Raw genomic sequence first — 13,796 nt, forward strand, 5'->3', positions numbered from 1 at the left:
CCATCTTAGTAGATTAAAAACTACAACTGTAAATGGTTCAAAGATGTTAAGAATCATAGTGTAGGGGCTGGGGATGTAGCTCAAGTGGCTGTGCGCTCGCCTGGCATGCGTGCGGCCCGGGTTTGATCCTCAGCACCACATACAAAAAACAAAGATGTTTTGTCCGCCAAAAAAAACCTAAAAATTAAAAAAAAAAAATTCTCTCTTAAAAAAAAAAAAAAAAGAATCATAGTGTAATAAAATCAATCTCAAAAATAGAGAATCCCGACCCTTCCCAGGTAACTTAAGAACTCCAAAGTTTTCCTCATCTTAAACAAGAATTGTACAAAACTACAGAATATGAGTGTTAGAAGACCAATTTATTAAAATCAATAGGATTTAGAAAACAAACAGAAACGTGAAGAAAGCAGAAATAAATAGATGATTTACAAAGAATTATAATTGAACTCTAATCATCATCAGAGTCTGAATCATATTTCTTTCCTCGGATAGTTTTCTTTTCCAGTTTTGTGAAGTTTGTTCCACATTTCTTTTGGCTCTGAAATGGTGGTTCCATTAAATTTCCACTAAAAACAAAAGAAAATTGAAAAGCACTTTATCTTTATGATGCAATACATTTGGTATACTTAATTACAAAAAAGAAAAAAAAACTTTCTTCTTCACTGTAACATCAAACATTTGTAACAGTGTAATATTTCTTGTTAAACGCCAGTGTCAGAAGTAGAATGTGTGTGTGTGTGTGTATTTATATTTAGTAAGCACAGGATTTATTGAAGAACAGGAATAGGACTCACTGAAGTACAAGGAGACCCAATAGCAGGTTTTCTCCCAAGAAGTAGAATATTCATATTAATGAATAATAGTTTTATACCTTATTTTGTACTGCCAAATGTTTTAGATTTTTTTTTTTTTTACCGTTAATTATTAATTAACATTTTACAGGCCGTGCTGATATAACTTCTGACTGAAAAGTTCAGAAAGAAGGCAAGTGTTTTGGTTCGTTGGTTCTGGAGATGCTTAACCTGGGTGAGACATTTTACTAGCAGAATGATAGCTGCCATGATTGGTCTGGTCCTGTCGAACATTTCTACATGTTTAGATGTACAAGTTAGCAAAACCCATAGAAGTCATTATTATTAATCTGGAATTGGTATAGAACTTTTTTCTTTCATTTTAAACTCCCTTTAATGATGTTTGAGAAATAGACAAAATGAGATAATTTCTTCTTTCAAGTGTCTGGGGAGTATTCCTAGCACCCAGATCTTGGTTTTGAAAATCATTTGACATTGAAAAGAAGAATGGTTCCTTGCAGAAATGGCTACTTCCAGGGAGAGTACAATGATAGCCTCCCTATCACTGGAGCAGGAAAGTAGGGCTCAAAGAATTATGGACATGTTAAAAGGACAGAGGTCAGTATGACGTGGGCTTTCATTGGCCAAATTTGAGGCAATTTGAGCTTCCAAGTAAGTGCTAACAGAAAAAGACTATAATTCAGTGAATAAAAATTAGTCCCTCTTCATACTAACATCTCTAAATAATCAATGTAGAAGACAGAATGGTTCCTCATTAAATTACCCTTTGGCAAGATAAAAAAGTGGTCAACCTTTTCTCAGTCACCACCAGAAATGAGACAAACCATCACATGCCTGCTAATATCATGCACCAAGGAGAAGGGACACAATATCACTTTTGTAATATGGCTAACAGTAACATATGATCTGAATCTAACCTTAAGAAAACATAGCATAACCCCAATCTAGGGGGGGTTTTACAAAATTACTAATCTGTACACTTCAAAAGTGTCAATGCCTCAAAGAATGAAAAAGTATCCAACTGTTACAGGTTAACGGAAACTAGGCCCATAATGACTAAATGAGAATTTTTGAGGTATGAAGAACAATAATGGGATGATGGTAAAATTTGAATAGGTTTATAAATTACTAATTGTTTTAATAATTGTACTATGGCTACATAAGAAAATTCCTTTACTCTTAGAATATACATATGTAAGTATATAGAAGTAAAGAGATATGGCATTTATAACTTCCACACAAATGATTCTGAAGAACATTTATATGTATGTGCAAAGAGTATATTAAAAAAATAGGAAAGTTTAAAATTGGGGGTTATAGGTAAAGGACACATGAGATTGCCTTATCCTATTTTGCAACTTATTTATTTGAACTTTTTCAAAATATAAAGTTTTGCCAATTTCTATAATACAGGAATGATGTCCGCATGTCTAGGAGAGATTCAGAGAAAAGAAAGATGAGGAAATGTGAGAGAAAAGATGAGAGACTTTTCCACGTGTTTTGAAAGGCACTATGACTCTGGAATGCTAACTAACTACACAATTTTACCTGTTATTTATTTATTTAAAGAGAGAGAGAATTTTTTTAATATTTATTTTTTAGTTTTCGGCAGACACAACATCTTTGTTTGTATGTGGTGCTGAGGATCGAACCCGGGCCACACGCATGCCAGGCGAGTGCGCTACTGCTTGAGCCACATCCCCAGCCCACCTGTTATTTTTTCAAATCAAGAACAGGAACAGGGGCTGGGGTTGTGGTTCAGTGTTAGAGCATTCGCCTAGTATGTACGAGGCCCTGGGTTCAATCCTTAGCACCACAAAAAAAAATAATAATAAATAAAAAAATAAAGGTATTGTGTCCAACTACAACTAAAAAAAATTTAAAAAAAAAGAATAGGAACAAACCCAAGATGGTAGGTTCTGATTTGTGGAACTAGATAAATTATTTATCTAGAGGTGGACAAAGAGATGAATATCTAAGAAAGTCAAGTTGGACTTTACATTGTTTACTAAGACAATTGTCCATAGTAAGGAATGTAAGCTAAGTACAGAAAACATTTTTACTTTTCAGATTCTGCAACAGGAGTATCTACATTAAAAATCTAATGTTTTAAAATATAACCTTCAGGGTATAGCACTTGCCTAATAAGTCCCTGGGTTTGTTCCTTAGCACTAAAAAATAAAAACAGACAAACAAACTCCCCCAATATAATCTTCCTTATAGCAGCATTTTTTTTTTTGAGAGAGAGAGAGAATTTTTTTTTTAAATATTTATTTTTTAATAAATATTTTGGCGGACACAACATCTTTGTTTGTATGTGGTGCCAAGGATCCAACCCCGGGCCGCACTCATGCCAGGCGAGCGCGCTACCGCTTGAGCCACATCCCCAGCCCTTACAGCAGCATTTTTAATTTCATCAAAGGGAATAATTTATGTCAGTATAAAATTGGGGAAATGGGGCTAGCTCAGTCATAGAGTGCTTGCTTGGCATGCACAAGGCTCTGGTTTCCAGGGCTGCAAAAAAAAAAAAAGAAAAGAAAAATAAAGGAAGAAAAAATTGGGAAGAGTCTACTTGGAAGTGTCATTTTGTGTTTCCAGATTAATACAGAACTAGTTTCAATATTCAGTTGAAAACTTTTTCAGTCAGGTGTACTCCAAGACTCAAGTTTTATCTCTAAATCTCATTTTGCTTTAAGATCATGCTAATGTATGCTTCAAAGATGCTCTCATGCCAGGAATAGTGGCACATGCCTGTAATCCCAGATACTTGAAGGCTGAGGCAGGAGGATCACAGGTTTGAGGATAGCTTTAGCAACTTAGCAAGACACTGTCTCAAAATGAAAAGTAAAAAAGGCTGGGGATGGAGCTCAATGGTAGAGCAGCTCTGGGTTCAATCAAGAGTCTTCAAGGAAGCCTGGGCAACTTAGTTTTCAAAATAAAATACAAAGGCCTAGGGATGCAGCTCAGTGGTAGAGAGTTTGCCTAGCATGCTCAAGTCACTGGGTTTAATCTTCAGTGGTGAGAAAAAGAGGAGAAATAAAATAAAAGAAGCCTCTCCTTTGAGAAACTATTCCCATCTCAGCCTAAAAGTCTTAATTTCATAAAATAAATATTAAGACACAAAAATCCTCTCTAAATATAACAACTAGATAGAAATTAAATTGGGCTGGGGCTGTAGCTCAGTGGCACAGCACTTGTCTAGCACGCGTGAGGCACTGGGTTCGATCCTCTGCACCACATAAACAAAATAAAGGCATTCTGTCCATCTACAACTACAAAGAAATAAAAAGAAAAATTAAAATAAATCTATTCTTTTGCTAAAGGTTACCTGTAATTTAGAATATCAGAACAACCGAGTCTCCACTCTAATGTTTCTGTGGTGAAGTCATCTGTATTTCCTAGGTCAGTAAATCCAACAACATAATCTTGTGTTTTCCCGTCTTTCAAGAGCGCGAGTGTGGGGATGACTTTGATACGCAGTCTCTCACAAAGGAAAGGTGCTTTTTCCACATTCAGCTTTAAAAACTTGGTCTCGAGATGTTTCTTGGAGAGTATCACCAAATGTCTGTCTAGTATTTTACACCTGTGAGTAATAAGTAATAATTATTACCTGTAAGTAGTAAGTAATAACATACCAAGTCAAAAGTTAAAGCTATTGATTTTCTTTTTAAAAAACAAGTATCAGTGTGCATCTGATTTTAAAGTTTTTCTGTTTGAGCACTAAAATGTGGCAGCCAACCAAAGCTTGTGTTGGATGACCACATTTCCAAGTCCTGAGTTAACTGCTTCATGAGATGTATAAAGACACCCTAGCATCCTAGAAAGTAAAATTGGCCCTAATGATAATTATTTAAAAAACCAAAATATTAAATACATGCTTTAAGTCATAAAGGGCTTTTTGAATAAAAGGAGTCATATTCATGGTAAGAGCCAAAAATTAAGATGTTGTTTCACTTATGGATGTTTATGGCATCTTATACAGGATAGTTTGAAGAAGGACAAAGCTGAACTTGAGAGAGCTCAGAAGAGACCTATAAGACTTGTAAGTACACATCGTGTCATATCTGAAGTCCAGAAAGACTGAAGAGTGTCACCAAAATTCTGACTGTATCATTGAGAAGCACATGAGGTTAAGGGTTACAAATAATACATCAATCAATATGGCCATTTTAGTTCTGAAGAATAGAGAAATGAAGGAGCAATTTTAACATGCTGACTAGAATATATATATAAACACATATATATAATATTAATATATATAAAAAACATACTCAAATATCATGAAACACCACCAATTAGAAAGCCGTGCCCGCCCACCCCAATACTGAGAATACACATACACACACACACACACACACATACATATATACACACATATCCACATAAACACACACACACATGTATTAAAAAGGGAAAAAGCAGAAATGAATAATTCTGTTCTGGTGAAGAATATTTTTATTTTCTAATTGTAGGTGGACACAATATTTTTATTTACTTTTTTCTATGTGGTGCTGAGGATCAAACCCAGTGCTTCTCACATGCTAGGTGAGTGCTCTACCGTTGAGCCACAATCCCAACCCTCTGCTAAGAATCTTAAGAGTACATTTCTTTCTTTTTTTCTGCTGCACTGGAGATTGAACCCAGGGCTTTATGCATGCTAGGCAAGTGCTCTAGCACTGAACTAAACTCCCAGCTCTTTTAAAAAACCTTTATTTTGAGACAGGGCAACACTGAGTTACCCAGGCTGACTTCATACTTGTGATCCTCCTGCTTCATCCTCTAAGTAGATGGTATTACAGGTATGCTCCACGACACCTGGCTTAAGTGTACATTTCCAAGATGTTTTTAGAGTCATGAAAACATAATTGAGGAATTAGGAGCCATTTATAAGGGAATATTATTGCCTTTTGATAATATTCAATTTTTTTGCATGTCTTTAACTTAATCACTAAAATCACAACTTTAACATGCTGACTAGAATATTAAAAAATGTACTCAAATATGTTTTGATACAAGTTGTTCCTTTTAGTTTTCTATCAAGGCAGTATATCTCCATCCAAACATCTCATCATATTTTAAAGAGTTAGTCAAGGAAGGAAACAAAGTTACCTGAGTGTGGAGTCTCTGTAGAAGTGGCAAACCACTTTTTTACTCTCCTTGACTTCTTGAAAAAACTCTCGCTCACTAGGGATTTCTCTGTATTCCCCATGTCCTTTAGAAAGCCACTCCTAATTTGGAGAGAAGAAAAGATTACACACGTGAAATTCCCCTTTCAGTACCATTTGATATTTTGTCACTATATTATTTTGTAATGAAGTCAATTTTATCTTCTTGGGAAATGAATTACTTTTAGCAGGTTTACTTTCCTATGTTTTTAGTATCAATGCAAAACTAGTCTGTGGACAGTGACTGTCTCCATAGCATGGCTCAGATTTATGACAATCAGCTCTCTTGATAATTTAAAACACTTCTTTTCTCAGAATTTTCAAAATACAAATTTAAGACTCGAGACTTAAAATGTAAATGTACATTTAATTTTTTTACATTCTTAAGCTAATAAAGCATTTGATTCAAGTTATACAAAGCTTTTTATCCTCTTTGGCAGTGCTAGGGATACAGTCTAGGGCCTCATGCTTGTAGGAAAGTGCTCCACCACTGAGCTACCCATCTAACCGGGCAAAACTTTTAAAAATGAAGTTCCATGCAGAGAAAAACCCAACCAAACAAAAAAAAACCAGTCAGTCTTGGGGTCAGGGAGGTTACTGCAGTTTGGAAGCTTGGGAACCCTGTGTGCTTCTGATGATTACCTCATAAGAGACAGGTTCTATACTGGCCACTGATGGACAATGAGAAGAAAGAGTAGTCTTACTCTCACAGTCTAGAACCAACAAAGATCTCACATCTAATCCAACTTCTCAAACCAATATCAGAACCCATTATCAACCAAGCCTGAGAGATTTTGAACCATTCCTGCAGCAGGAAGCATATCACCTCTACTGGAAGCTCATTCCCCCCTTTTAGTAATCTGGTTTTAATGAAAAGGAACACTGGTTGCAGGCAGAAGGCACAGGTTTCAATACCTGTTCCACCACATATTGGGCTAGAATTCTAATGACTTTCCTGACTCAATCCCCTCATTTGTAAAGTGGACACAATAGAGCAACCACTTCATTTTTGGGCTGCTGTGAAAATGAAAGAAAGACATCTATGTAACCATGCCTAACAGCGCCTGACACATGCGTAACAAGCACCCGGGCCTGGAGCAGTTTTACAAAAGTCTTCTCATACTGAATGCAACAGCAACTTTAATGTGCAGATCCCAGCTTAGACTAAGATTAAAGAGAAAAGTTTACATTTCTTCCATATGTCAGCACCTCAAGTATTACACGTGGCCTGTTTTCCCTGATGTTCTTTTCCCTGGGTTAAAATTTTCATATGTATATACATATATACCCTTACACACACACATGTGTGTGCATATAAACATATACATATACAATATACACATAGAGATAGGTTTTTTTTGGTGGTGCTAGGGGTTGATCCCAGGGTCTTGCTCAAGGGGTAGGCAAGCACCCTATCACTGAGCCATACTCCCAGCTTCCTACCAAAATTTTTAACAGTGATGGATGTTAAATTAAGAAAATTCTAAAAATGAGGACTGAAATGTCTAGCCCATGTATATATAAGTTGTTAGGAGCATACTGTTATAGCAATTTCAGAAAGCAGGTCAGAGAGGTTACTTGTTTCTGCTGTTGAGCTTTCCTTAGTGCCTCAAGTCTCTTTTCTTTGAGGTGTTCCAATTCGTCCTCGTCCATCTGATCCAGTTTCTGAATTTCAGAATCCAGATGTTCTTCTACTAGCTTGGCCGACTGAAGCAACTGGTCCTCCAAGACTTTTGAAAACATGTCGACAGACGCATCAGCTTCCATTTTTCTAAATTGTATAGTTCAGTCCTGATACTGGGAAGAAGGTTGACAAACTTTAGAAATAAAGCAAACATTTAGCAAAGTTTTCTCTCATTTGCAAAAATTCTAGCAAGGTGTACTCTACAGAGTATTCTGCCAACACCCAAGCACTTGATTTTAGGTGTTAAAATTTCATTTTCAATAGGTTACAGTCACATCAAAACTTCAGAAAAATTAAAGCTTTTTATGTTTTTGTCATAGCCAACTAAGGAGGAACTAGAGTTGATGATAATGTATTTCTATACAAATTAAACCAAGGAAACAATTTTAACTTGAAAGTCAATTGAAGACTGAAATGCAAGTACTCAGAGCAAATGTCAGGTGCTTCTATTTAGTTTGTTTTATTACGTTAAAACAAAGATAAATGATTAGAACCATCACCAGACTACAGAGAAATGAGTTGTGCAGTTATACCTAGGGTTGTATACTGACAATCATGTTTTTTACCAAGGTAAAGGGAAGAAAAGCAAGAAACAACTGTGAACAATGGTTTTAGGTGTTCACACATGTGTCAAAATTTGCTTCAACACTGGCTGTGCAAAAGACAGCTTTTTCATGGTCACCATCCTGTGAGTTTCAAATCCTTTAACTTACAAGAAGTCTCATTATAATTTCTACAAAGAATGTTGCCTGTTGTTCCATAAGCATTAATATCCATTCCTTTTCTGTTGCCTGACAAAATCTATGAGATTGCAAAAATTGATACTGTTTTCAGCTTGTTGAAATTCAGTATTCTTAACTTGAATGTAAAACAATGTAACACTTTAAATATTTTCTTAGATGTTTTCTCCTTAATCATTCTTTATGAAAAGTAAGTTTTAAAACAGAACTCAGATTAAAAAAGATCTCAATTGTATATTTAAAGAGTATTTTCTACCACTATCAAAGGGCAATTTAATGTGTATCCCCCAGTTATTATCCCAGAAATATAATTTGCCTATCAAAGCAAGAAGCTGTTGCATCTCAAAAAACCAAAACACATTTACAAATAATATTGGAGCACTTTAAAAATCTGAACAAAATGTAAACTCATTCAGTCAGCTTCTGACACTGGACCTGGCCCTCAAAGAGCCTCTGTGAAGAAAGGTTGAGTTTAGGGAAATATTATTCTTCCAAACATCACTTCTAGTTCCTTTTTCTTCACAGGAAAAGCAGATGAAATGCTGATTTTATTTTTGTATCCCCAGACCTAGCAATGTTTAGACCCAGCAGGTATTCAATAAATGTGTTTAATGTTAAAAGAACATAGCATCGTTTCTGTCAACTGATCAAGTAGCAAAGGTTTGAGTTTTAAAAACCAAACTTTAAGCACCTCATCAATGCTATACAATTAAAAAGGAACGTACTTCAAACATAGTAAATAAGATTTCCAACTCCCCTCGCCTCAAATGTCAGTATCAATGTGACCACAGCTGACGCTTATCCCAGAATTTTATAGGATGAGCTCAAAATTTAATTCTGGGCTAACTGGGAACAGAAATGATTAAGCAGAGCAGTGTTGGGCTCAGATGGCGGTGGGCACTGCATTCAGAACGGGGTGAAGGACATGGTGCGGTGGTCCCCATAACTTTTCATACCTCAAGGATGGGGAAAGGACACCGAGTGTCCTCAAACTTCCTAGCCATTTCCTTGGTTCCTCTGGAGATACCCACCAATACACCCAAGGGCCTCGTCCTTAACCGTCCCCCGGGATCTTTCCAATAGCATCCTGGCCACTCCCCGAAACCCGGCAGACAGACGCGGCCAACTGTGCAGCACCCACCGTAACGCTCTTGGGGCGCATGCGCCAGAGCCTCGGCCTCTGCACAGACACCGGCGTCCCGGCCGCGCCCCTGCCCCGACCCAGCCGAATATCGAGTGGCTATGTATCCCTCAGCACTGGGACGTGGTGACCGGATTTATCACACCATCCGTTGCCTCACCTGAGAGCTCGGTGATATTTAACAAGCGACAAACCAGCAGCTCCAGGACAGCACCCCACTTTGGTTTCAGCCTTACAGCTGCCGGGGACTAGGAATCGGCCTTCACTTCCGCCTTCTCTTTGGGTCCGGTCCTCTCGCGATACAATCTGAGACGCCTGAAGAGGAGGTGGACCGCCGAGTGAGGAGGGTTTCCGTGCATGCGCTTTTCCTCTGCCACTCGGAACCTGTGTTTCCGATCCTTTTCTTTCTTCCGGGTGAATTGCTGGGAGGGAGAGGGAGCAAAGTATACTGGAAGTTGTAGTTTCTTAATGCACACGCTGGAGTTGTTTGACTTTCTACTCATGAATGTTACATCAGAAATGAGATCATGTTCAGGACTGACACTCGAACTTTGTTTCTCTTATGTTTATTGAACACGTTTCCATTTTTTCCTTTTGAATTATACCGTACTACACGATGAATTTTTAATTAACTCCTATAATACCATCGCCCAGATGGAGGTGTGGAACACCCGTAGCTTCTCTCCTGACTTTCGTGTATTTGGACACACGAATTTTTAGGACTTGGCCTCACTTTGCTTATAAAGATTAAGACTTATAGTAGGGAATTGGTGGATATGTCCTGTTGTGTGTTTCCTTTTGTGACCGTACATAGTTCTTAATCCATTGGTGTTACTGAAAGGTCCCAATTTTGTCCTCCAGAACCCCAGACCTCATCATTGGTTTCTGTGGTTCTTTACTGAACTTCGTGCAGCTAAGAATATAAAGATTACAAGGAAAGTAAGTCCATGGCTTTCTTCTGAACCGAATGCCAATCCTGCTTTCCCTGGCAGAAAAGGAGTTGACGTGGGGAGTGAACAGCCTCATTGTCTCCCGCCGGGTTCTAGAACCTGGAAACCCCGGTGCGCGGCTGATCCTTGCGGCAGAGGGCGCTCGTGCTCCTGCCTGGCCAAAGGGTCCACTGGCGACGCTCTACCCGAAGCGCAGCTCTCGATGAGCCGCGCCCTGCGTCCCCACGCCGAGGCGGCGGGGCGATGCGCTTGCGCATTGAGAGCTTACACCATATGTGCCCTGTCCCAGTGCGCGGGTCTGTGGAGAGCCGGGTGCGAGAAGCGGCAGCGCGGCGGGGGACGGAGCCGGGCCGAGACCGAAGTCGAACGGGAGACAGTGTGTCTGTGATTATCCGAATAGAAGGGCAGGGGCCACGAGCGCCTCTGACAAGCGATGGGGAAGAAACAGAAAAACAAGAGCGAAGACAGGTAGGCAGTGGCTGGGTCCGTATGGCAGCGCCGCCGCCGCTCTGTGGGGCGCGCGGGTCCCGCCGGGCGCGGGCTCGGACCCGGTCTAGGCTCGCGACGAGCTCGCGGGACACTGGGCCTGGGCCGAGTGAGGCGGCGCGGGTTCAAGACCCCAGGGCCGGGCGGGCGCGAGGGCCTCGGCGGCAGGCAGGTCCTCCCCGCCGAGGCACGGTCCCACCGCTGCCGTTCACCGGGTCTGGAAAGAGAAGTTCCCGGCCTGAGGAGCCGGGCGGTCGTTTGCGGGTTTCTGGTCGCGCGCGGGAGGATCGGGCAGCTTTCCCGGGCCGGGGGCGGTCCGGCCTGCGTGGCCCAGGCGGGGTTGAGGTGCCGGCGCTACTCTTGTCGAGGGTCGGGAAGTTTCTCTTTCTGCCTTTGTACCTGTGAAGACTTGGGGAGGAGGGAGTCCGAACCCCGTGTACGTGTCGCCAGCTTTTTCTACTCTTTAAGCCGCTTAGGAACGTTGGAGTTACGGAGAGGGGTCTGCCAGTTCACTCCTTCTTGACCTAATTCAATTCGAACACATTTCTCATATTATTTTAAATGTTGATGGTCCAAACTCCATGCTTTTCGTTTTCCTTCTTCCGGCCTGTCTTTTGGTCATTTCTTTGCTCTCTAGCACCTCCCCTAAGAAAGGAGGAGGAGGAGGTGAAACAAACCACCAGGGTCGCCGCTTTCTAATCACTTAAAAGGCTTTTGGGGGTGCGAGTGTGTAAGGGTGTTTGTGAGTTACTTACCTGAAGATGTTTTGGAACATTTCTGTGTGTCACATCCGATTGAGTTTTTTATCTTTTCAGTAAGAGTTTGCTTCCTGGGAGTGAACAACCATCTGTGACTTAACACCTTTGTGCACTATCCTCCCAAATTAGTTTAAATACTAGGGAGAGAGTAAGGCAAATTAAAAACAAAACAAAACCTGTACTAGTTCATCATTCTGACTCAAGTTGGGGTCTTGAAGTTAAGATTATTTTAAGTTGGATTGTTTCTTCCCTTAGCACTTGTCCAGCTCATGAGTGGAATTAAAAGACAACAAAGAATAGAACTTAACTACTAATTGAATAAGATAAATAAATAAGAAGAAATAAGTAGAATTCTGGGTGGTTTAATGAGAAAAATTTCTGTATGTTTAACAATTTTTTTTGATGTATACAATACATTTTTTCCTTGCTGAGAACAAGTTTCAGTAATATGCAAAAAGTAAAGAAATGAATATAATATAAACTTACATATTTGTTACCTGTTTTGAGCCGTTTAGTAGGACATGATCAATCCTGTTTCATCCACCTGTTGGATAATCTAAAGCAGATTTTGGGTCTTTGATCTATAAATCCATCAGGTGTATCTGAAAGAACCCTTGGGGGGTGTGGGGGACCACCACAGAAACTACCTACTCTACAACAACAGTGCTATCATCAAGCCTAAGGAATGTTAACAATGATTTCTTAAACATTATACAATATTCAGTCAGTTTTCTAATTTCCATGATTTTCTTATAATAATTGTTTTTCCAATCATTTGTTTGGCTCAGGATTACACAGGTACACAGGTTTAGATTAAAAAAAATACATGTTTGTATTATTCAGTTTCCAGGTTTTACTTTCTAGGCTCTTTTGCAATGGGAAAAATATGTATTTTGAAGGTGAGATATGTATTGTTGTCTGTGGTGTTTTTTTTTTTAAAGGAAAAGTGAATGTCTCATTTGATTTATAAAAGATTTTCATGGATGTTGTAAGTTGAGAATACACACTTTAGAGCCTGTTGAATGGTTTAGTAGTATAGAAAGAGTGGCATTGGATTCCCTCTGAATGGGAGTTTGTGTGTTTATTTTATTGTTTCATGAACTCTTGGGCTTGAGTATCTTTCAAATTGTCCTAAGAAATCCTGAGGTTTTGTGGAAGGACCCTTTTGACCAGAATGGCTTGGTTTTTTACTTTGGTATTGTACATGAGATATTAAAGAGTGGGAGGAAGGTGAGTTCTACAACTTTGGGAGTTTGTCCTTTCCCTTTGTATATTCCAACGGTACGTTTTTTTTTTTTTTTGAGGATATTTTGTTTTGTTTTTCTTGTGATACTGGGGATTGAACCCAGGGGCAGGGTACTTACTACTGACCTATATCCCTCGCCTCTTTTTAAATTCTTTACTTTTTATTTATTTTTTAATTGTAGGTGGAACACTACCTTTAATTATTTATTTTTATGTGGTGCTGAGGATCGAACCCAGTGCCTCACACAGGAGAGAAGGACACTCTACCACTGAGCCACAATCCTAGCCCTATAATTCTTTATTTTGAAACAGGGTCTCACTAAGTTCCCAAGGCTGGCCTTGAACTTGTGATCCTCCTACCTCAGCCTCCTGAGCAGCTAGGATTACAGGTGTGTGCCATTGCCTTCAAGAATATTTTGAATATTCATAAAAGGGAAAGGAATGCAGACTAGGTAGAAGGTCTGGGAGGAGAAAATACCATTTTAGGTTACTATTCTTTTTGAGATATGAGATATATCTGATCAAACTTGTATGAAGATCCCCAGTTTAAATATTTTACTGTATTCTACCTCCCCGCCTCTCCCGGGCTGTCCTAAACCAAACACATTTCTAGACAGGTGGAACTGGGTACAAAAATAAGCAGCTGCTTATTAGTTGTCATAGTAGGGAAGGCGTGAAGCCACTTTTCATAAATTCTTGAGTGTTCTTAACTCTGTTTAGTGACTATTTTTAACTTCTTAGTTGCTCAGTGTTAATTTCCAATTAAATACAAGTTCTCACACATGCTAGGCAAGTGTTCTACCACTGAGCTGGGA

General features: G+C 39.2%; 2 protein-coding genes across 3 annotated transcripts in view; one reads left to right on the forward strand and one right to left on the reverse strand.

Moving 5' to 3' along the window:
* Nucleotides 1-340: 340 nt before the first annotated feature.
* On the reverse strand, nt 341-9,853 carry Txndc9 (thioredoxin domain containing 9). The gene is made up of 5 exons (XM_046440382.2): nt 9,703-9,853; nt 7,556-7,774; nt 5,922-6,040; nt 4,141-4,395; nt 341-566 (listed from the first exon to the last, which is right to left on the reverse strand). Exons 2-5 carry the CDS (start codon nt 7,742-7,744, stop codon nt 449-451), a joined length of 681 nt encoding a protein of 226 aa, XP_046296338.1. The 5' UTR covers nt 7,745-7,774; nt 9,703-9,853; the 3' UTR covers nt 341-448.
* Nucleotides 9,854-10,738: 885 nt separating this feature from the next.
* Nucleotides 10,739-13,796, forward strand: part of Eif5b (eukaryotic translation initiation factor 5B) — a 59,912-nt gene continuing 56,854 nt past the window's right edge. For both annotated transcript variants that reach the window (XM_046440380.2, XM_046440381.2), the window contains exon 1: nt 10,739-10,960. In XM_046440380.2, coding sequence (XP_046296336.1) covers nt 10,926-10,960 — 35 coding nt within the window. In that variant the 5' untranslated portion in view covers nt 10,739-10,925. The remainder of the gene's footprint in view (nt 10,961-13,796) is intronic.

The sequence above is a fragment of the Marmota monax genome, unplaced genomic scaffold (genome assembly GCF_021218885.2).
Source record: "Marmota monax isolate L192 unplaced genomic scaffold, Marmota_monax_Labrador192_F-V1.1 WCK01_AAM20220418_F8-fsc00210, whole genome shotgun sequence".
Lineage (NCBI taxonomy): Eukaryota > Metazoa > Chordata > Mammalia > Rodentia > Sciuridae > Marmota > Marmota monax.